Source organism: Arabidopsis lyrata (genome assembly GCF_000004255.2).
Source record: "Arabidopsis lyrata subsp. lyrata unplaced genomic scaffold ARALYscaffold_4, whole genome shotgun sequence".
Classification (NCBI taxonomy): Eukaryota; Viridiplantae; Streptophyta; class Magnoliopsida; order Brassicales; family Brassicaceae; genus Arabidopsis; species Arabidopsis lyrata.
Genome location: NW_003302552.1, coordinates 23151266 through 23172856, shown reverse-complemented (window position 1 = coordinate 23172856; position 21591 = coordinate 23151266). Strand labels below are relative to the sequence as shown.

The following is a 21591-nucleotide window of genomic DNA, read 5'->3' as shown; positions in this document are numbered from 1 at the left end:
CAATAACAACATGCGCATCTGGTGTAGTGGTATCATAGTACCCTCCCACGGTACTGACCAGGGTTCGATTCCCTGGATGCGCACTCTGCACATTTTTATTTGTTTTAACATATTTTCCGACACATAGATGGCTTAGAGCCGTTTAGGTAAGTCAAGTGTTTCTTAATGCATCTTCTCTTCTTCTCTGCTCTTGTTGGTGTATGAAAGAGAAAAAAAATACATGACTACTACGTCTAGGAATGGATTAGACATGAGAGGCTACTTTGTATGCGGATACAAGAATAGTTTTGGAATGTACTCAGTCAATTTCAGTGAGAGGTCTCCTAAACTCTCAGCTCATTGGTACTCTGGTTTTTAAAACCACTTATCTTGGTTCCCAAGGCTTCACGCAATTGCAGAGCAACATATCTTCTGATGAATCCGATTGAGTTTAATGTCCGGCTCTTGAACAAAGACGTGTAATATTATATAAGGTTATTCTCAGCTTAACAGCTATTTGAGTCATTAAGTAAATATTGGTTCGTGAGATTGAACCTCTTACAGGTAAAATGTAGAAATAGCGACGAAATCTAACGGTGGTTCACATATATGAACAAACCCAACAATAACACACAAAAGAGGAGGATGATGATATAACAAATACTGAAAAACAAAAGTACATAAGCAAAGAAAGAGAATCACAGGACTCGTTTATTTAGACAAAAGGAAAAGAAAAGAAGTGAAGAATGAGAGAGGGGTCACTACTGCTTCTGGAGGTCAATAACCTTAGCCCAAGCAGGCCTGGCAGTGATCTTCTTAACCCACTCGCTAACCTTAGGGCGAGAGTCAAAGAGCACCTTGGAGTCAGTGCCCATCAAGTAATGGATGGCTGGGAGGTGGTGAAGATCAGCAAGAGTGAAGCAATCACAAGCCAAGAAGTCAGATTTGGAGAGCCTAGCCTCGTAGATATCCAAGACTTTCTGGAGCTTACCTTCGAGCTCTTGGACAGCGGCAGGGTCAGTGGTCATACCGAACATGCCTTTAAAGACACGCTCGAAGGCAAGCTTAGAGGCGTTAGGGTCAAACTGTTGACCTTCGACTTGAATCCAAACGTTGGTGGTTGCCTTCACTTTCTTGCAGCCTGGGCAGAGAAGCTTTTCACCTTTCTCACTGTATTCCTCAGCTATGTACTGTGTGATGGCTCTTGACTCTGCAAAATATTACCAAAAAAGAAAAAGAAAAAAAAAAAAGTTGATGGCCAGATTGATGTGTATGAATCGTCGTTATCCAACAGACCAACAACACAAAGTGAGTAAGTAAGACCACCTAATGATGAAATCTATAAATCTAAAAAGTCAAATCATAGTAAACTGACCGAAAAGCGACAGATCACCGTCCTCGAGAGCAGGAATTTGACCGAAGGGCTGAAACAAAAGAAAGAGCAGAATCAAATCGCCGTCAGATAGATAATTGGAAAAACACCAAAAACAAGTTTGTTCGTTGGGTTACGTTGAGGGAAAGGTGGGGCTCTTGCTTGTGGGCACCGGCTCTCATATCGACGGGGATGAGCTCGAACTGGAGATCCTTCTCGTAGAGAGCAGCGAGGACGCGCATGGTGGCGGTGGACATGGGAACTCCGTGAACCTTGATAGTGGCCATGATGATCGAAGAAGAAGATTTGTTGGATCTGACTTTGAAATTGGATGAAGAAGAATGAAGGAAGGAATGGTGTTTTATAGAAGGAGAGATGAACAACATGGGAAGTCGAGCTTGAATTGCTCCCATTTTTCCAGAAACTTCTCACCACCACCCACACTCACGCACGTCTCTCTTTTTTTCTTTTTCTTTTTATCCATCTCACATTTTTTTAATCACGATTTATTGACACAAACATAATTCCCCTTTTGGAAGACTTTGAGCTTGGCAGGCCGGATTACACTCACAAAATCGGTATTATCATTAATCCCGGTACACTCGATGAGTACTATTCTCCTTTCCGCATCATCACTGGAGAGATTGGATAAATTATCAAGGGCGTTTGTTTGGGGAAGCACGCCTGAGAAGAGAAAAATGCATTTGGTATCGTGGAAGAGGGTTTATAAACCGAAAAAAGAAGGTGGACTGGGGCTGCGGATGGCCAGGGATATGAACAGAGCACTTCTTGCAAAAGTCGGATGGAGATTGATGGAGGATAAGGAGAGCTTATGGGCTCGAATTCTGAGGAGTAAATATAAAGTAGGGGCGGCACAAGATAAGTCATGGACTGTCCCGAAAAGTACGTGGTCGTCAACGGTGAGTAGTATAGGTGTGGGGCTGCGGAAAGTGATATCGAGAGGCTTAGGCTGGGTACCTGGTGACGGGAAGAGCATCAATTTTTGGAAAGATAGGTGGCTTATAGGGAGACCACTCATAGATTGTACGGTTGTGAATCTACCCGTCAAAGAAGAAGGTAAGAGAGTGGCGGAGTACTGGACTAAGGGTTTTGGGTGGGACATGACAAGATTGGAGACTTATCTTCCGGTGAATATAAGAGAGAGGCTTTATGCAGTGGTGATTAAAGGAACCCTTGGAGTTGAAGATAAAATCTCTTGGTCCGGAACAGAGAATGGAAGATTCACTGTTGGGTCTGCATATACTCTGTTCAAGTATGAGGAGAGACCGATGCCTTCTATGGCAGCTTTTTTTGATAGAATATGGAAGGTGGTGGCACCGGAACGGGTCCGTACATTCCTCTGGCTAGTTGGGAACCAGGTGATCTTAACAAACATGGAGAGAGTGCGCAGGCGGATTTCGGATACGGAGGTATGCTCGATTTGTAAGGGTGCGACGAAATCTATCCTTCACGTGTTGCGGGACTGCCCCGCTATGGCTGGAATTTGGTGGCGGTTGGTACTAGAACGGGAGAGACGAGCATTCTTTTCAATGTCTTTATTGGAGTGGTTGTTTGGGAACTTACATAGACCGTCGGGTGTGGGGAATGAAACCTGGCCAACCTTATTTGCAATGGGGATATGGTGGGCTTGGAAGTGGAGATGTGGTAACATTTTTGGTGAAATTGGGAGCTGTCGGGATAGGACAAGATTTGTCAAAAATGTGGCTGCGGAGGTGATAAAAGCTCATTCGGTGGTTAATGGTGGGGAACAGAGAGTCGGTCGGGAGGTGAGGCAGGTTGCGTGGCAGAAACCGGCTGAGGGCTGGGTCACTATTAACACGGATGGGGCCTCTCATGGGAACCCGGGGAAGGCTACTGCGGGAGGTGTTATCCGGGACGAACATGGAAGCTGGCGAGGCGGTTTTGTGCTTAATATAGGTATTTGTTCGGCCCCGTTGGCGGAATTATGGGGAGTATACTACGGCCTTGTTATCGCTTGGGAGCGGGGTTTTCGAAGGGTGGTATTGGAGGTGGATTCAATGTTGGTGGTGGGTTTTTTGCAGTCAGGGGTTCGGGATTCCCATCCTCTGGCGTTCCTGGTACGATTGTGCCACATCTTTATATCGAGGGACTGGTTAGTCCGGGTTACTCATGTGTATAGGGAAGCTAATCGTCTAGCAGATGGATTAGCGAACTATGCGTTTACTTTCCCGCTTGGTTTTCAGAGTTTTGAGTTTTGTCCGGATGATGTTTATCCGGTTTTGTTAGAGGATATTAGTGGAGTTGCAGTTCCACGTAGTGTTTTAATGTCTCCTACCCGCCTACCAAAAAAAAAAAACATAATTCCCCTTTTGCACAAAAAAAAAAAAAAAAACAAAATTCCCCTTGTTATTTTGCAGAAAATTTGTACATATAAACATCACATAAACTGTTTTTTTTTTTTTCCATATCCACATAAACTGTTTTTTTTTTTTTCCATATCCACATAAAACTGTTAAAACGTAATCCTTCCTTTGTGAACACATTTCTTCCCGAAAGTGTAGAGAACGTCGTCATCAATTACATAAGATTGATTATACTCTATATAGGCGTCGAACGGAAAAGTCAACCAACCTCTCGTACAAACGAATCTCTTGATCCATCTTTCCTGAGAAGACGACTCAAAAGAGAAGACTTTTTACGTGTAAACGTATCGTTCAATATTAAACAAGTCCCAAAACAAAAATAATTTAAAGGACAAGTACCGACAACGCCCACCTGTTTTTCTTAATTTTCTAAACCCAATAACACCTTTTGACCAACTAACTCTCAATCAAATTCAACATCAGAAGAAGGATCAAAAACAATCAATCCTTCCTTACTTTCCTATATCACCCAAATTATTACAAAAGATAGATAGATTCATCTTCTTCTTCTTCTTCTTCTTCTTCTTCTTCTTTCTGTTATAACCAAATCTGGTTGCTGCAAGCAGAACCATCTCCCTAGTCCCTCCTCATCTGATGGGTTATAGATGTCAAGAACTCAGAAACACACACTTCAACTTTCATTATCACTCTCTTCATTTACCATTTCACTCTCTAGTAATGTTGACCTTCCTTTTTCTTGTTTTGTCACAAAAAAAGATTTTTTCTTTTTTTACTAAAGCAAAATTGTATTCTCAATATGAGATCCAACGTAATTAATTAAATCAATAAGTGATTAGTGGTTCAACATTTACATATATATACACATACTCTCTTGATCCTTCGAGATTGACCGACCATTCCATACCTAACCGCAAACCACATATGCTACCAGAGACACAAGCCTAAAACCCAGAAACTCAACAAGATTTTTATATATAGAAAGGAAGTTAGAGAATGATGACTTGTTGTTTCATAACACAGAAGGCGGCTTCAGACAGTTGTGATACTCGAGCTGAGACATCTCTCCTCCCTGCACTGGATCAAACTGGCATTTGTAGAAGCTGCAAAACACCCAAATGTCAAACAAAATTGCTGATCCGACTTGTTGGACATTATTAAGTTTAGGCTTTGGTTCGCTTACCTCCCATCCATCCCAAGAATCACCACTGTGTTCTTCTCATGTCCAAATGCCACTATGTATTGAGATCCTTCAACCAACCTGAATTGAGCCACTGACCACTCCGAGCTGAAATACTTTGGTAACACTCCTATTTGGAAAAAGAGCAAGGTTTGATGTTGATGATGACGTCTCAAAACGCTACCGAGAAACTGGTTTTGGGGTTTAAGGTATGTACCTCTGAGTAATGATAGAGATGATGACGGTGATAAAGCAGCGTGAGTTGCATCAGGTCCTTTGTCACTTGAGACAGCTAACCATTCTGGATGTGTCCTTCTGGATGTGTCCTTCACTTGAGATCCAGAGTTGATTTTCAGACCGAAAACATGAACAGTTCCTTTGTCACTTGAGACAGCTAACCATTGGGCATCTGAAGAGAAGGCCAAACTATAGATCTCAGCTCTGTCTGCACCTCTTCTTACCTGCATACATTATATACAACAAGTTATAATCAATTGCACCAAACTAAGAGAGGCGGCTAAGAAACTAGTGGATTTAAAAGCTATGAATCGAATAAATGAGGAATGTTAGATTCAATGCGAAACATTTTCCTATGAAGCTACCCATGTGAAACATAAGGGTGATTACAGTCAAAAGAGATGGGCCTCCGTATAGCTTAACAGAGAGACAGCAAACAGTATGAATAATGCTATAAAAAGTCGAATACAAACAAATTCAAAACCAACTCAAAATGAAATCATCACACTGCACTCGGCAGAAGTAATTCTTAGAATCAGAAACTATGAGTTGCAGAATTATATCTTAGAATCAGAAACACTTACAGTTAAAAGAGTTTGCTTAGCCTAAACAACTAAATATAGCAAGGCAGTTACTTCTTAGACTGAGCTGTGTTCGTGTTAGTACTTACATATAGAAATGCTAAGGCCAAGGCTTTCGTTCGATCAAAAGGAGTAAGAAAATACCTCTTGCAACAAGGTGCCGTCAGCAGTATTGAAGACCCGAAGGAGAGTACCCTTGAAACTAGCCGTAGCCAACAAGTGGGCGTCCTGCGTGAGGGCAAAGCAAGCTATCCTGGAGTCATGAGCCATGATGAACTTAGTCCTCTTAGATGCGTAATGCTCGACCCGAACTTGGCCCTTTTGCAGACCAGGGCAAACCAACACCAAAGAACCAGCTCCCTGAGAAACAGCGCAGAGACCCTTGGGATTTGCAATGGTTTCGATCTGATGCATTAGCTTGAGGTCGGCGAAGTTGTAGACAAATATCTTCTGCTCGAGAACGACTATAATCCGATCCCTCCTAAGGCGCAGGGAGCGAACATCAGACCTGAAAGAGAGTTCTCCGATGCAACGGTTCTGGTGATCATCCCAAATCATGACCTTGCAGGGAGGATGCTGAGGATCGGGTCCACCACCAACCAAGGCCAAGATGTTGCATCTGAAAAGCATCTCCACAACGGCAACGCCACCGCCTCGGTCGAAATCACGCCGGAAAATCTCGCTAAAGGGATCACAGTTAAAGATTCGGAAGCCGCAATCGGTGCCGACGGCGAAGCAACCGTAGTCCTGGTTAAAGGAGATGTGGAGCAGGGAAGGAAGAGGCGTCGCCGGTGAACTGGGATTGGAATCCAGCTGGCGGTCGGAATCATCGTCAGAGTGCGGAGCCGTGGAGGAGAAAGAAGCAGCAGAGCCTGGAGTGGGATTGGGGTTTGGCCAAGGGGGGGAGGCGGAGACGGTGGCCATGGAATCTGAAGATTCTGGAGAAATCTGAAATCGGATAAAAAGCAGTAGCGTCAAGACGAAGAAGAATAATTTGGTAGGTTATTTTAGAGAAAGGTCTTTGTCGCATTCCTGCTTTTGCTTCACGTCTGGATATTTCAGGCGGCCGCCGTCTCATTCTTGTTATCTCGGAGCCGAATTATTGTTAACTTTTCTATAATATATCTAAAGAAATTTTTGTTAATATTTTATTTAATTTCCAACTAAAATCGAGTGTTTGTTACTTTTTGAAAATGTAATATTCAATATTACCATGTTCTCTATAGTAGAACAAATTTGTGTAAAATCTGTGGGTATCGTAAAAACTCTGGTGCAGAAAATAAAATATTCGGAAATTTAGCATCAAGGAACGATGACCATCCACGTCATCAAATCAAAGTATCACATTCCTCTTTCTTTTTATTAGAAAATACCAAAACTCTCTTTTTCTGTGCAACACTTTGGAGGATTCTTCTAGGCTTCTTTCCTTCTTTCAAGCACAAAACAAGAGCGCGTTGTCTTCACGCCGGCGAACAGTTAAGGAGTCATGGCCACCGGAGATGAGAAATCGGTGATGGTCGTCGGAGTCGACGACAGCGAGCAGAGCACTTACGCCTTGGAGTGGACGCTCGATCGCTTCTTCGCTCCTTACGCTCCCAATTATCCGTTTAAGCTCTTCATCGTCCACGCCAAACCTAACGCCGTCTCCGCCGTTGGTCTCGCTGGTCCCGGTACGCTCTTTAATTTCCCCATTCCCTCTGGATTCTCCTTGTCAAGGTTTCTGTTTTTAGCGATGAGATCATTTAGGTTTTGTTAATCTGTGTGTTTAGGAACTGCGGAGGTTGTACCTTATGTTGATGCTGATCTGAAGCATACCGCTGCTAAGGTTGTCGAGAAAGCCAAAGCAATTTGTCAGAGCAAATCGGTACGGTCTTAATTTTATCAAAATTCGAATTCTCTTTGATAGACTTCGCATTTGGTCCTTTATTTATGTGTTTCTTGGATTTTATCATCATGTCTTGTATTGGACTGTTAGATGAGGTTGGTAATATGAATCTCTAGCACATTCAAGAGCTTCAAGCTAAGTAGCAGTGGTTATAGCAACTATCTAGCTTTAGTTAGCTACTAGGAGGGCGCAACTACCTTCTTCTTCTCAATCATCCTTGGTTTGTTGTGTAGGTTCATGGTGCGGTGATCGAAGTTTTTGAAGGTGATGCAAGGAATATCCTATGTGAAGTTGTAGATAAGCACCATGCTTCTATTCTTGTTGTGGGAAGCCATGGATATGGAGCTATCAAGAGGTATTTTTCATTCAGCCTTAATTCTTATAATTAACTATGCATCCATTCTAACTCACTTGACAATCATCATTCGACAAGGGCGGTTCTCGGGAGCACGAGCGACTATTGCGCCCATCACGCTCATTGCTCGGTCATGATCGTGAAGAAGCCTAAGATCAAGGTCTGAAACCCTAAGCAAAGCTACTCGGTGTAGCAGTCAAAGCAAAGTCTCTGCATAGTCTAATTCAGAAGAAGAAGTGAAATAATAAATAATATATGTGAAACAACAATATACATTTGCATTTATATGTGTAACTGTTTATTACAATACAATGTTTTGGTATCCCTAAACAATATATTCGTGTTTAATATTCTAATCTTTCTCGCTAAACAAAAACTTTACATAATGGGTGTGATAAAAAGAAGTTATCAAAACAAATTATAGTATAAATTTTGATTTATAGTTTAAATGAACAATATTTAGGTTGGTTATTGGATGAATGTTGTTGGTTCAGATGAATGTTGTTGGTTCAGATGAATGGTTTGACGATCTATCCGAATCGAAAAACTGAATAAAATAAATAAATTATCCACAAAGGGAGAGAAAGAAAAGAAATGGGAGAGTCCAATGTCATTGTCCGGTTTTGAACCACGTCATCTCTAACAGGTCGGACGAGAGAGAGAGAGAAGAGGAAGGATAGATTTGTAAGATTATTACCGCATCGGCGTTCCAAAAGGCAGACGAAATCGGAGAGAAACAAAGAGAGATAGCGATAGCGAGAGATGATTTTTCATTGATTTTTGTTTGACAATTCTGTTTTTTTTTGTTCTTTTGAAAACGAAAATAATTTCGTGGCTTCCCTCCGATTTGGCCTGCTGGTGAAGATATGGCCGGAGCTAAAGATTCTGGTTGCGATGATCATCGCCGAATTGCTGGCCAATCGGACGGTGGATGGGGCCCTGGAAAACGCGGGAACCAGGAGGATGCCTCGTCTCCTGTCGAAGTATCATGCTCGATTTGCCTCGAATTGGTGGTCGATGATGGTACCAGATCCAAAGCTAAGCTCCAATGTGGTCACGAATTCCATTTGGGTATTTCAACCCCTTCCTCCATCTTTTACGATTTTGCGTTTCCTCGATCACAATTGCCAATCTGCGTTCGTTTGATATAGTCTCTGCTTGTATAGTAATCCTAGGATCAAAGTTTAATGATCTGATGGCTTTAAAGGCTTGCCTACGAGCTTTTTTGCAATCATCTAATGGTAGATTTAGACGATAATCGAATCAATGTGAGAATATAGAGGGATTCCTTAAGTATAAGCTCTCCCCTTGCTTTGACTTAGAAGCTTAGATTGCCACGACTCTACAGTGGGATGATCCAAGAAATGATGTCTATGTCGAGTTCTGACAAATGTGTGTAGTATCTTGTGAATCGGGTTCTGCTCTATGTAGTAGAATATCGTTTGCTAGTTCTATTATCTGGCTGGTGAATTTGTTGCTATTTACGGCTTTCCCTTTAGCAGCTTGTTCTTTGGTCACTTGCAGATTGCATTGGATCGGCTTTTAACATGAAAGGAGCCATGCAATGCCCTAACTGTCGGAATGTCGAAAAGGGTCAGTGGTTGTATGCAAACGGTTCTACTCGCCCCTTTCCAGAGTTTTCTATGGAAGATTGGATCCCTGAAGAAGACTTGTATGCTTTAACTTATCCGGAAATGGTAAAAGCTCAGTATTTTGTGTAACGATATATGCTTTCTTTTCGTGTTCATGAGAACTGTGCTTTTATCAAACAACCTGTTAATGTGAAATCGTTTATCCTGAACTTTAACGGTGTTTGCAGCAATATCGGGTCCATTGGTGCCCGTTTGGTGAACTCTCTCAAGCAGGTTCTTTCGAGTAAGCGTACACCTTTACCATGGTTTTTGCTATTGTCTCTCTTTGCTAAGGCAAGAGAATGTTTTTCCTTAAAAAGCTTTTGGTCCTTCAAACGCGAAAGCTTGAATTGACTTTTGCTGTGTGTTTCAGGGAACTGGAACCTGCAACCACTACATGTAAGTTAGACGCTGATTGTTCTCTATACGACCATTTCATTTTGTCTAGCAAACCGTTTATAATATCAAAAGGCATCTTTCTTCCTTAGATCATAATGAGTTCCATGGACACCACGCCGCTGCTGTGAATCATTCGTATCTTGCATATGTTGGACCGGGCCCAGCTGCTACCCCGAGAACTAGCGACAACAACAGCACAGATGATCATTCCTGGAACAGCCACTCTAACGATCACTTTCACCAGCTTGCTGTTGCCCCCCAGTATCATCATCATTCCCCATCGTTTTCACTACCCGGTGCTCATGTGGTTGATGGTGAAATTGACTCTTCAGCAGCACGAGGCCTACCTTATGCGCACCCATTTCTTTTTAGTCACCGGTTAGCTTCCCGAACTCCATATTGCTCTCAACTTCTTGCAGTGTTTTACAATATTTTTTTTTGGATTTGGGCAATGTAGGTCTAATCAAAGGACCTCACCAGCAATTAACAGTTACCAAGGAAGCAGCACCCAAATGCGTGAACACCTTCATACACAACATCATGCTTATAATCATCAGAGGCAACATCATGCCAATGGTCCCACTCTCGCACCACCTCTCATCTCCATGACAAGAAGGGGATTATCACCGCCACCAATGCCAGATCAGAACGTTGGATTCTTCATTTATCCAGGTGGACACCAAGAACCAGAAACAGATCAAATTCATGCTTGGGAGAGGGATTGGTTTCCACATTTCCCTGTCCTGTCGAATCACCGCACGATCTCTAGCTTGTGGCACAGACACTTCTGAGAGAAGTTGTGTACTCTAAAGTCGCCTGGGAGAATTCTATCAGGCTAAATGATCAATGTATAAAAGAAAACTGGGGACTTGTTTGATCGATCAAACATGTTTACGATGTAACTATAACTGGTTTCCAATGTACATTGTGAGCTTTCTAAGAACCGTTGTTATAATTGATTAAACAGAAGATTCCGACCAAAATTTGAGCAGTAAAGTTGACCATTGATCCTGGTTGGATGGAGTAAAACTGAAGAAGTAAATGTTGCACAATATATTTCCATAATTCAGGAGAAAAAGTACATGTCTCAAGGTGTGTTGAGACGATTTAACATGAAAAGGAAGCAGAACATGATTGGATAAATTGAAAACTGAAAAAACAATCAAAGCGTTTTGAGATTCCAAGATACAAAATCTTCCATGAACCTTTTTTTATTCTTCTTTGGAGGAGGATTGTTGAGACTAGTGATGGGTATGAGTCCCATCCACGCCTTCTTCACCTTTCCTCGAAGCTGCTCGTAGTTTACGCTGCTCCTCCTTGTATATCCTGTTCCTTCTTTGAAACTGCGACAGGTGCACAACACATAAAGCTTAAACAATGCTCACTGCAGCATCTTCATACAAAATAAAGAAACCACCAGTGGTGTAAATCAATAGTAACACAGTTTCCTACAGTAATGTTGTAAGAGAGCCATGTATGTAATTGCAGAAGAACAGTTGTAACATCCACAGAGATGATTTAGTTCCAGAAACGCCTGATCGATACATCCTATCTTAAACAAGAGAACATGATCTTCCAATGTCATCTTAACTATAAAATGCCCAATTAACAAAAGGTGTGGACTCATTTCCCTTTTGGTCGACCTGATCAAGGATTTTTGGAATTTCTACAACTCAGTGATCTAGACATCACAATCAGACTGAAAATCAGAACCATCAAATTAATGAAAATTCTTCAAACAATATAACCGGAAAATCCAATGAAACACCGGAAAGAAAAAGAAAGAAGTGGGTACCTCTTTGGAATGGTGGAGACACTCGAGGTAATCTTCACGAAGGAGAGTACAATCTTTGGGCTCTCTGCAGTGAGACATACATTCACTGAAATCCATCCAGAAATCGTAGCATCTCCCTTTGTTTCCCGTTATTCCCCATCCCGACGCCATTTCCTCTCCAACCCAAATCGGAAGAACGCAACAAAACCAGACAGGTTTCGTTTCGTCAACGAAAATGGTTCGGGTTTGGGTTTGGATGACCCGAGATACCCGTTAATGGACTTTTATATTAGTGGGCTATGAGTGGGCCGATTCATTTCGTTACATTATTTTATTTTTTCAATAATTTTGATTGGCGGCACTTTTTTGCCCATGTTATATGTATGCCCTTTCCTTAGAGGGACCCACCCAGGTAAGGTAATTCGCGGCAAACTCTCTAGTGTGTGTGAAGCACCGCACACATTTTGACTAGTCAAACTTAGTCAACTAATCAGACTTGAGAGAACAACGACCTAAACGATGCGACGCCCTCCCCCTCTAAAAGCTAATGAGAGGAGGAGGTGATTGGCAGTATTAGTCATTCGTACCAGCAGAGACTAGATCACTAAACTCTGCGTGTAGAGGAAGAGAGACCTCTGAGTACGACAACAATGGCGGTTTTTTCGCCGACTTCGACTTCCAGCTCTTCTGAATCGTTACCTTTACCCTCCTCGAACTTCGCTTCGCTTCCGATTATGGCGATGAAGAGGAGAATCATCGACAAAATCCTCGAGAATCGCGTCACTCTCATCGTCGGCGAGCCTGGATGCGGTACGTGCGCTCGCCTTCTTCTTTCTCTTATTCTACTTCACTACTCGACGACTTACTCTAGTAATCTGCATTTCCGTTGGGGTTTTTCTTTTTCTTTTTGTCGTATTCGTCATTTTGATTATAGAAATACTCCGTCGATTCTGGACTCGCTTTGTTTCTCTCCTAGGGTTTCATGTCTGACACCAGATTTTGAACGTTTCCTATGACTGGATAGTTCATTCGATTCGTTTCTATCTTAACGCATAAAGCCAAAATAGTACATGTAGGGCCACTGTTTTGATTGTAATGGATAACTGGATTTTCGATTCATCTCATCCGTAGTGTGGTTACTTACTTGTCCTTCTTTGCTTCAGGGAAGAGTTCACAAGTTCCACAATTCCTTCTGGAAGCAAACATGGCTCCCATTTTGTGTACACAGCCTAGGAGATTTGCGGTTGTAGCTGTTGCTAAGATGGTTGCTAAATCTCGCAACTCTGATTTAGGTGGAGAAATTGGTTACCACATTGGACATTCTAAGATTTTGACTGAAGGGTAACTATCATAATCTTCATCTTCTTGACTTCTAGAACAGTATCTCCTTTTCAGTTTCTTCTATTGTGTCCGAGTTTTCAGGACAAATGTAAACTGATGGTATTTGGCTTTTTTGTTGCATGCAGGTCGAAAATTCTCTTTAAAACAGCTGGAGTTCTGTTGGATGAAATGCTAGACAAGGGGTTGAATGCACTTCAGTATAAGGTTATCATTCTTGATGAAGTGCATGAAAGATCTGTGGAGTCCGATCTTGTTCTTGTCTGTGTTAAGCAGTTTCTCATGAAGAACAATGACCTCAGGTTATAACCCTTTTCTACAACATGACGTAATTACTTTAAGGTTCTTAAACTGTTCCGTGTGGTTGTGTTTGCTGATAGAAGATAAGTCAGTTTAATACTATTCCGATTCATTACTTCATACATGTTATTACCGAAAACGTTTGTATTGAGGTCATGGTTATTAAAGAGGTGATGTGATTTTTTACAGGGTGGTCTTGATGTCTGCAACTGCTGATATTACAAGGTACAGAGACTACTTTAAAGAACTAGGCAGGGGTGAACGCGTAGAAGTAGTTGCTATTCCTAGCCCTGACCAGAGAACAATTTTCCAGAGAAGAGTATTATATCTTGAGCAGGTTAAACTTTTTGAGATTATGTTTGAGATTTTTTGCTCTTTATGAAACTATATAATTATCCAATTGATTTTCTTCTTTCCTGACGGCAAGTCTTTCCAAGCTAATTAAATATGACACTGTTTGTGAAGCAGGTTGCAGGATTGCTTGGTATGAGTTCTGATTTCTCAGCTTACTGTCCTGGTCCAAGTCCTTCTTCAGCTGATGCTGAAATCAAACCTGAACTGCAAAATCTTATTCATGATCTCATCTTATATATTCATGAAAAGGAACCAGACATTGAGAAGAGTATTTTGGTTTTCCTTCCAACATACTACTCACTTGAGCAGCAGTGGCATCAATTGGAACCCTTTCGTGCATCTTTTGAGGTTCACATATTGCACAGAAGCATTGACACTGAGCAAGCCTTGGCAGCTATGAAGATATGCAGATCCCGCCGTAAGGTTTCTCTTTGAACTTTCTATGTTTCTTCTTCCTTGAGAGATATGCAAATTCGTATTAATGCAATGCCATTTTGTGACTTCAGTGATTTCATAGTTATATATATTTTCCAAATTACTGTTTTCAGGTAATATTGGCTACAAACATTGCGGAATCTTCTGTAACAATACCCAAAGTAGCCTATGTCATTGACTCATGCCGGTCTCTGCAAGTGTTCTGGGATGCATCCAGAAAAAGAGACGCAGTTCAACTTGATTGGGTCTCTAGATCTCAGGTATTGCTAGAATTTACCATTTATGGAACAATAGTGGATGTTCTAAATTTAGTTTCTTATGTGGAGTTATAGGCTGAGCAACGTAGAGGGAGGACAGGTCGAACATGTGATGGTGAGGTGTATCGCCTGGTGCCGAGTGCATTTTTTAACAAGCTTGAAGAACATGAGCCCCCAGCTATACTTAAGCTGTCATTGAGACAACAAGTTCTCCATATTTGCTGCACGGAATCCAGAGCCATTAATGACGCAAATGGTAATAATGTTAGAATTGTGTAGAGAATGCTTAACTTCTTTTATAATAGACAATGTCAAACTTGGGTTACCTATGAACTAATAAGGACAGTCGGGTTTACTAGGTCTTCTGCTACTGCATAAGTACTTATCACGTAAGTTCTAATTACATGTTCCTGTTTGACATGAAGATTGCTCTGTAGATATAGTTAACAATGAGGTACCTTAGATGAAGCTAAATGCTTATGGTGGGAGTATCTTATGGTGGGAGTATCCATCCATTATTCTTAAAATGTGGATGCATATATGCTTTAGAAATACAATAGATCCAATCTACAAGATAGTATCCAAAATGTTTTTGCCACTATCTAATCAGATTCCGTCAGTTGAACTGAGTGTTATTATATTCTATAACATAGTGTTGCTGGCAAAAGCTATGGATCCACCAGACCCAAATGTCATTGATGATGCATTAAAGATGCTATTAAGCATACGAGCATTGCGGAAATCGCCCAGGGGACGTTATGAGCCCACATTTTATGGACGGTTACTTGCTAGCTTCCCATTGTCCTTTGATGCATGTATTCTGGTCGTCAAGTTTGGTGAAATGGGAATGCTAAGAGAAGGGATTCTATTAGGTGTCCTGATGGATACCCAACCGCTTCCTATCCATCATCCTTTTGGAGATGATTCACTGGTATGTCCTATTGGTAGATTTATCTACAGTTCTGCACGTCTTTTTGATCATGATGTTAATCATCCACTTCACCTATGTCTTCTTTTACAGTTTCTAGAGTATCTTGACCACTATTTTGGTGGCAGCAAGACCATTTGTAGTGGGCGGAGGGAGATGGTACTCATGGCAAACTTTTGTGCTTTTCAGTTTTGGCAGCGTGTCTTTAAGGTAATAATATAGTTTCGCCATATTCCCAAGAAATACTAGCTTCTATTCTTGATGATCTTACCAATGTTTCTCACCTTGAAGGATAAGCATCGTCTTGAAAACTTGAAACAACTTCTGGCAAAAGAGAAAGACAAAGATCTCAAGTTGATGTTTCCTGAGATTGAAAAAGAGTGGTGTGATTTCCACAATATTCTTCAGTCATCGTTCTATCATGTGTCTGAGATGTGTAAGTTCATGGCACTTCATCGACTCTTTTTTCATAGCCTTTCCATTTTACTCATGGAAAACAATTTTAGAGACACATTAACATGCTAATAGCCCTTTTTTTAATTTCTCTATTTTCTTCTGCCTTTTAATTGGAACTTTCGCCTGTTTTACAGATGAAGATACACTTAGCTCATTTCATCGTTTCAGACCTCAATTCATCAGTTCTTCTGATTCTCTACCAACCTATTACAATCCATATGAATTTGATCACACATGCTATATTGAGTGCCAACTCTCTGAGGATAAATATCTACACTCTGAGGACGAAGATAATAATCAACCACCTCCTGAAGTAAGAAAATGTGTATCAATGCCGTTTGTTCCTCCTAACGCATTCCAAGCTTATGCTGTTGCAGAAAACATGGCCAGTATTATCAAAGAGGTATTCATTTGCCGATCTTGTTTCGTGTATTTAGAACTTGCGTTTACAGGCATTATCAATCTTCTCATTGTGCCAAGTTTTTCAATGATAAGAGTGTGGCGGATGCTATAGCTGGAAACGATGTTTCTTCTTTACAGCGTATTGATCTTTTACTGTTTCCATTTGCCATAGATAAGAACTCAATGCACACCATCTGAATCTGATAATGGCCACGGAGCAATCGAACCTGAGGATTACGTTGAGGATGGAGAGGCCCCGGTCTGTGTATATTTTCTTAATGGATTTTGTAACCGTGGTGACCAGTGCACGTTCTCTCATACTCTTCAGTCAACAGGACCAGCCTGCAAATTTTTCGCGTCATTGCAGGTGCATTAAGTTACCATCCTAGTTGGGCCATCTTCAGTGTCTGTGCTAATACGTCGGTTTTGCAGGGATGCCGAAATGGAGAATCGTGTTTGTTTTCCCACGTCATGCGAAGACGGGCAACATCATATCGTCTACCTCCCCAATGCCTTGCAGAAGAAGATGGCTCTTCCACATCTCCCCTTCTGGATTTGTTTCCTACTTCTTCAGAGGGATGTATCCTTGTGTTTGATGACTCTGCCATGCGTTTCACCTCAAGTATAGCCAATTGTTATCCGTCCTGGAGAATACTCGCCACATCATCATCTTCAGATACGCTTCTCTGTGATTCATCACTTGCAAACACAAGAATCTTCTGGGGTCTCAATCATCCCTACCAGACAATCATCTCAAAAGCAGGAGGGGAGAACCCAATCCCTTGGAGCGAAGTGAAATGTGTGTTGTGGTTCCTTAACCCAGACAGCTATGCTGATACTCCTGAGGGACAGAAAACTATTCTGCAGAATTTCTTCGAGTACATGGCAATCAGATTACTCGGTGATAATCTTTACGAAATCCGAGTAATTCTCACAATGAACAACGTCAGATTCTCACTCTTACAGGTAAAAAAAAAAAGTCTTGTTGCATCAGTACCTTCATTGTTTTGTCCACTCCATTCATTTATTTGTGTATGTTTTTTTTTACAAGGTTGAGAAGCTAGCCAGAGACAGCTTCTTCTTCCTTGGAGAGTCTTTCCCACACAATTCAGTAAGCTTTGGTGAATTTCAAGACACATTAACAATCCAGAAGCCTATGCAAGTCTCCAGACCAATCTCCTATGTCTTTAATCTCCATTCGCCTTCTGACATCCAGTTTGGTGACTACACCTCTCTTCTTCACAAATCTCTGCACAACAAATGATCTCTTGGTGGAAAAGAAGACAAAAAAAAAAAAAAACTCTACCTTTTGATATTTTTGAGTTTTGTCTCTGTCCCTAAGTCATCACGATCATGTGAATGGCCATAACCATGTTTAGACCTTTCAATTCATGTGACAATCTCTTGTATTCTATCTGATGTTATCTTTTATTATTCGAACCAGACTCATAACTAACCTTGACGATATTATACCAGAAGTTCACGCACGTAAAAAAATGTGGTTAGGTCGTGAATTTGGGTTAACATCACTGCCTCACTCATTTTCAATGCGAGCACACATCCTAATAAATGTGAATCAACCGGTTTGGATAACGATATGTTAACCGGTCCTTTTTCTTGGTATTGAATGAAGTGATTCAGACCCCCAGGTATACATAGCTATTTTTGTAAAATGAAATCCACGTTCAGATATGTTCTAAAAAATTCTAAGATTTCCCTCTTGCTTAAAGAAAAACAATAATCAAATTCATAACATTAAATGATTAGAGAGGATCAAAAATTAAGCTTAAAGAATTACCAACTCCAAGTGATTACCCTTTTAACTTTCATTATTGCTTCTCACCTTTCTCTTGCTTCCTCTCTCTTGATTATCACCTTTTCTTTACTGTTTTTATTGGCAATCCGATGATTCTGCGTATTTTTAATCATCACAGATTCATAGTTTTAAAAATATACGATTTCTTGTAGTTCATTTTATTATTTTAGGAGTTTAATAACAAAAGATATACCCCTTCCATTTTGTTATTTTCATTTAAATTCATATATGATTTTTGGTGACCATTTTATTTATATTATTTTTGTGACAAGCCAAAACCAATGCAAATTTTTTTAAAAAAATTAACACATATATCTAGTTTTAGGATGTGGTAGTAGTTTTACTTAAAATAGTAAAAGAAAGAAAAACCGAATTCAAAACAACACCATAAAGCAAAACCCAAAATGGCTAGAAGACTTGAAAATCATGGATATAATGTTTAACCGTTTGCAATGATTACTACATTACCTACAAACAAATGAACTGCCCAAATACTCTCATAAACTTCAATTTCACGTCCCTAATTAAAAAGGTTAAACCTTAATCCCTTAGGCTCCTTCGTCTTGTGTATATAATATAGTCTCTATCTCTCCATCTAAAAATATCGTCCCAATTTCTTTAAAGTTTAGATCCAATACTAAAGAACATGTCTTCTTCTTCTTCTATCACGTTTTCTATTCTGCTTCTCTCTCTTCTTGTGGCACTAAACCAAAATCCGTCGTTAGCCTCTACCAGTAGCAACGACAACACAAACGACATCGTAACGCAGTACAGCACATACGTTAGAAACGCGTGCAACGTAACGCGATACCAACGCCTCTGTGTCAGAACGCTATGGCCGTTTGCAATCGTCGCTCGAAACAACACCAGCAAGTGGGCTCGAGCTAGCGTCGCGGTGACCATAACCGACACCAAACGGATGCTGAGACTCTTGCTCAAAACGCAGCGTTCAGCGGTTGGGGAACGCGAGCGAATCGCCTTGTCGGATTGCCGAGAGCTGTTCGTGGACTCCCTCGACAATCTGTACAAGTCACTCGCCGTTCTACGGACACTGAACGCGGATGAGTTCCAGCGGCAGATAAGCGATCTCGCCACGTGGCTAAGCGCAGCACTCACAGATGAGGACACGTGTCTAGATGGATTTGAAGAGACGTCGAGTAGATCACGGACGGTCAGGATGGTTCGGAGGAAGGCTACCAAGTGTATGCGATTATGCAGCAATGCTCTGGCTCTCCTCAACAAGCTTGCTTTTGACGGCTTGTAATCTACGCTATGATATTTATTACCATACAAATCATACATTATAAAAAAAGAAAAAACACTTTATTTTACTCTGAACTATTATTGTTATAGATTATAGTATTAATTATAAACAATATGATTGTTGTCCTGGTTATTCTTAACTCACACAAATTATCATGAATTCATCATTTCATAGTTATTAAAAGTCAGTCATATGGCCTCGGTTTATTAATTATCTCTATCTTGCAAATATCTCCTCTCTTTTTTCCGTATATTTAACTTCACAATTTTTTTTTATCAATCGTACGTATCGTGATTTGTATCGAACCATTTTGTCATTCCGTAAGTTTGGTGACAAACATTATAAAAGTTGTTTCAACTACATTTCAGAAACATTCATTTAATGATTCGTTATTTATTCCACAAGTGTATATAGTCATTACATCTGGTTTTCAATTTATTAAAATATTTAATAAATGTAATTTACAAAATTTATTGTGGAAGTGTCCATTAAATTTTGGAATAAAACAAATTATTATGAAATTTTCAATTATTGAGGCATATATTCAATATGAATTTTTTTTTTTATTAAGGCGAATAAATAACAAAAGGGAAGCGAAATGGTCATTGGTCACTTATGGGCCTACGTTTAACCCAAAATGTGGATCTGGATTTCTCCTCGTGACTACTCCAAAGGCCCCCGCACAAACTAATGTTTCTTTTCGTTTCACAAAAACGTTACAACAGCAATATCAAATGATCAATCGTATATTCATTTTAAGTCATATATAAAATATATACCGTGAGATAGTTCTGTTGTTTAAGACAGATTTATACATTCAAAAACGTTACATACCTATTGAGCCATTTCCCAATTCCCAGGATTCATTTATATAGTTTGGCTGCTTGTGTATATATTTAATAAATAAATAGTATATATATTTAATATATATATATATATATATATATATAGTTTGGCAGCTTGTGTATATATTTAGTAAATATTAAATATATTTATTTATTAAATGGCAGCCAAACTTAACACTAACACGTGAGTCGTGATAAAATTGAAAATATGAGTAGTACTATATATGTAGACTATTTGTTTGTTGGGAAATTTCTTACTATAACTTAATTGCAATGATTTTAAAGCGTTGTTAATAGTTAAGACGTACTTTGTACTTAACTAGAGTAGTGTTTATCTACTATACTATTTTTACTAGGAAATTTGACTGAATCTACCACATTTCAGAATGTGTCATTCCAAAACTACCACATTTCAAAAAAGCTTGCCAAATCTACCACATTTGGATGCCACACGCAGAGATCCGGACCAAATTACCCCTGATTGAGACAGATGTGTGTGTCAGATCAATGGACATCTTGGAGCGTCGCGGGAGAAAAGGAAGCAGTGTGCATTTAATGCACAGATGTGTGTGTCAGGGTAAAAGAGACATAATGGGGCGTCGCGGGAGAAGAGTGAGAAGGTGCATTTAATGCTGGACGTTTACAAGTGCGTACGGAAATTTTTTTAATATTATGATAATAGAGTAGGGTTAGGCCATAATTGCTCTACTAATACATCATGTAAAAGAAGGTTGTATGTAGATCTGGGTAAACTAGAATTCATGGGAGAAAACCCTTATGCTGGACGAAATTGAAGTTAGGGTAGAAGGAGGGACAGTAAAAGTTTTTGAAGGTAAATTTATGAATTTAATTGTAGTCCTTCGAAAAACGGTTAGGATTGTTAGTTTGTGATAAATGCATCCAACTATCATACTAATTTGGTGTATTAAATGGAGGACGACAGGTTTCAATGGACGAAGGAGTAATGATATTGGTCGGATCCTGGGAATGCAAAGAAAGTGGTGAGTGGCGATTCAAGATGTCAGCAAAGAAATATGCAAAGTGTGTAGATGTAGGAGAAGGAGACACAATTACTGATGTTGAACAGAAAATTGCTACAGCGTTTGGAGTAGACAGGAAAAGGACAAAATTGGAGCTGAGTTTTTGGTTCGAAGGAGGAGACACTGTCTTCACGCAACAAAAGATGCCTCCTGTCTCTGTTGATAGCGAGAGTTCATTGTCGAAGTTCAAAAAGTTAAGGGTAGATAAAGGAGGTATGAACATGTATCTAACTTTAGTAGAAGACGATGAAGAGTGTGCAAACACCAGGGGACAACACGCAATCAACGGACCAGATTCGAATGCTGTCGGGGACAACGCAGAAGTGGGTGCTGGTGACAGCACACAGTTTATCCCAGTTAGTTTTGAGGAAGAGGAATTTATGGCTGAGATATATGAGTT

The 21591-nt window shown here is 40.3% G+C and overlaps 7 protein-coding genes and 1 non-coding gene across 8 annotated transcripts; 5 read left to right on the top strand and 3 right to left on the bottom strand.

Moving 5' to 3' along the window:
• The first annotated feature begins 12 nt into the window (after positions 1–12).
• TRNAG-CCC lies at positions 13–83 on the top strand. The gene has a single exon. It is a non-coding gene; the product is annotated as a tRNA-Gly (tRNA).
• A 534-nt stretch (positions 84–617) lies between these two features.
• LOC9316388 (glutathione S-transferase F8, chloroplastic) lies at positions 618–1817 on the bottom strand. The gene is made up of 3 exons (XM_002880275.2): positions 1489–1817; positions 1355–1403; positions 618–1189 (listed from the first exon to the last, which is right to left on the bottom strand). The coding sequence occupies exons 1-3, from the start codon at positions 1762–1764 to the stop codon at positions 741–743; spliced, it is 774 nt and encodes a 257-aa protein (XP_002880321.2). The 5' UTR covers positions 1765–1817; the 3' UTR covers positions 618–740.
• Positions 1818–4481: 2664 nt separating this feature from the next.
• Positions 4482–6847, bottom strand: LOC9318196 (autophagy-related protein 18a). Its single transcript, XM_002880274.2, has 4 exons — positions 5857–6847; positions 5112–5355; positions 4898–5024; positions 4482–4817 (listed from the first exon to the last, which is right to left on the bottom strand). The coding sequence occupies exons 1-4, from the start codon at positions 6634–6636 to the stop codon at positions 4727–4729; spliced, it is 1242 nt and encodes a 413-aa protein (XP_002880320.1). The 5' UTR covers positions 6637–6847; the 3' UTR covers positions 4482–4726.
• A 204-nt stretch (positions 6848–7051) lies between these two features.
• LOC9318195 (universal stress protein PHOS34) lies at positions 7052–8308 on the top strand. The gene is made up of 4 exons (XM_002882083.2): positions 7052–7382; positions 7482–7576; positions 7831–7952; positions 8031–8308. The coding sequence occupies exons 1-4, from the start codon at positions 7199–7201 to the stop codon at positions 8116–8118; spliced, it is 489 nt and encodes a 162-aa protein (XP_002882129.1). The 5' UTR covers positions 7052–7198; the 3' UTR covers positions 8119–8308.
• A 218-nt stretch (positions 8309–8526) lies between these two features.
• Positions 8527–10951, top strand: LOC9316387. The gene is made up of 6 exons (XM_021028194.1): positions 8527–9023; positions 9477–9649; positions 9772–9827; positions 9957–9982; positions 10072–10360; positions 10440–10951. The coding sequence occupies exons 1-6, from the start codon at positions 8819–8821 to the stop codon at positions 10771–10773; spliced, it is 1083 nt and encodes a 360-aa protein (XP_020883853.1). The 5' UTR covers positions 8527–8818; the 3' UTR covers positions 10774–10951.
• Positions 10952–11012: 61 nt separating this feature from the next.
• LOC9318194 (NADH dehydrogenase [ubiquinone] iron-sulfur protein 5-B) lies at positions 11013–12091 on the bottom strand. Its single transcript, XM_002880273.2, has 2 exons — positions 11778–12091; positions 11013–11325 (listed from the first exon to the last, which is right to left on the bottom strand). The coding sequence occupies exons 1-2, from the start codon at positions 11925–11927 to the stop codon at positions 11224–11226; spliced, it is 252 nt and encodes an 83-aa protein (XP_002880319.1). The 5' UTR covers positions 11928–12091; the 3' UTR covers positions 11013–11223.
• Positions 12092–12122: 31 nt separating this feature from the next.
• On the top strand, positions 12123–17682 carry LOC9318193 (DExH-box ATP-dependent RNA helicase DExH8). The gene is made up of 14 exons (XM_002882081.2): positions 12123–12566; positions 12920–13097; positions 13223–13396; positions 13584–13731; positions 13863–14171; positions 14297–14443; positions 14516–14696; positions 15094–15371; positions 15462–15578; positions 15660–15804; positions 15959–16227; positions 16399–16593; positions 16659–17192; positions 17278–17682. The coding sequence occupies exons 1-14, from the start codon at positions 12407–12409 to the stop codon at positions 17488–17490; spliced, it is 3048 nt and encodes a 1015-aa protein (XP_002882127.1). The 5' UTR covers positions 12123–12406; the 3' UTR covers positions 17491–17682.
• A 778-nt stretch (positions 17683–18460) lies between these two features.
• Positions 18461–19489, top strand: LOC9318192 (pectinesterase inhibitor 6). The gene has a single exon (XM_002882080.2). The coding sequence runs from the start codon at positions 18689–18691 to the stop codon at positions 19304–19306; it is 618 nt and encodes a 205-aa protein (XP_002882126.1). The 5' UTR covers positions 18461–18688; the 3' UTR covers positions 19307–19489.
• Positions 19490–21591: the final 2102 nt, after the last annotated feature.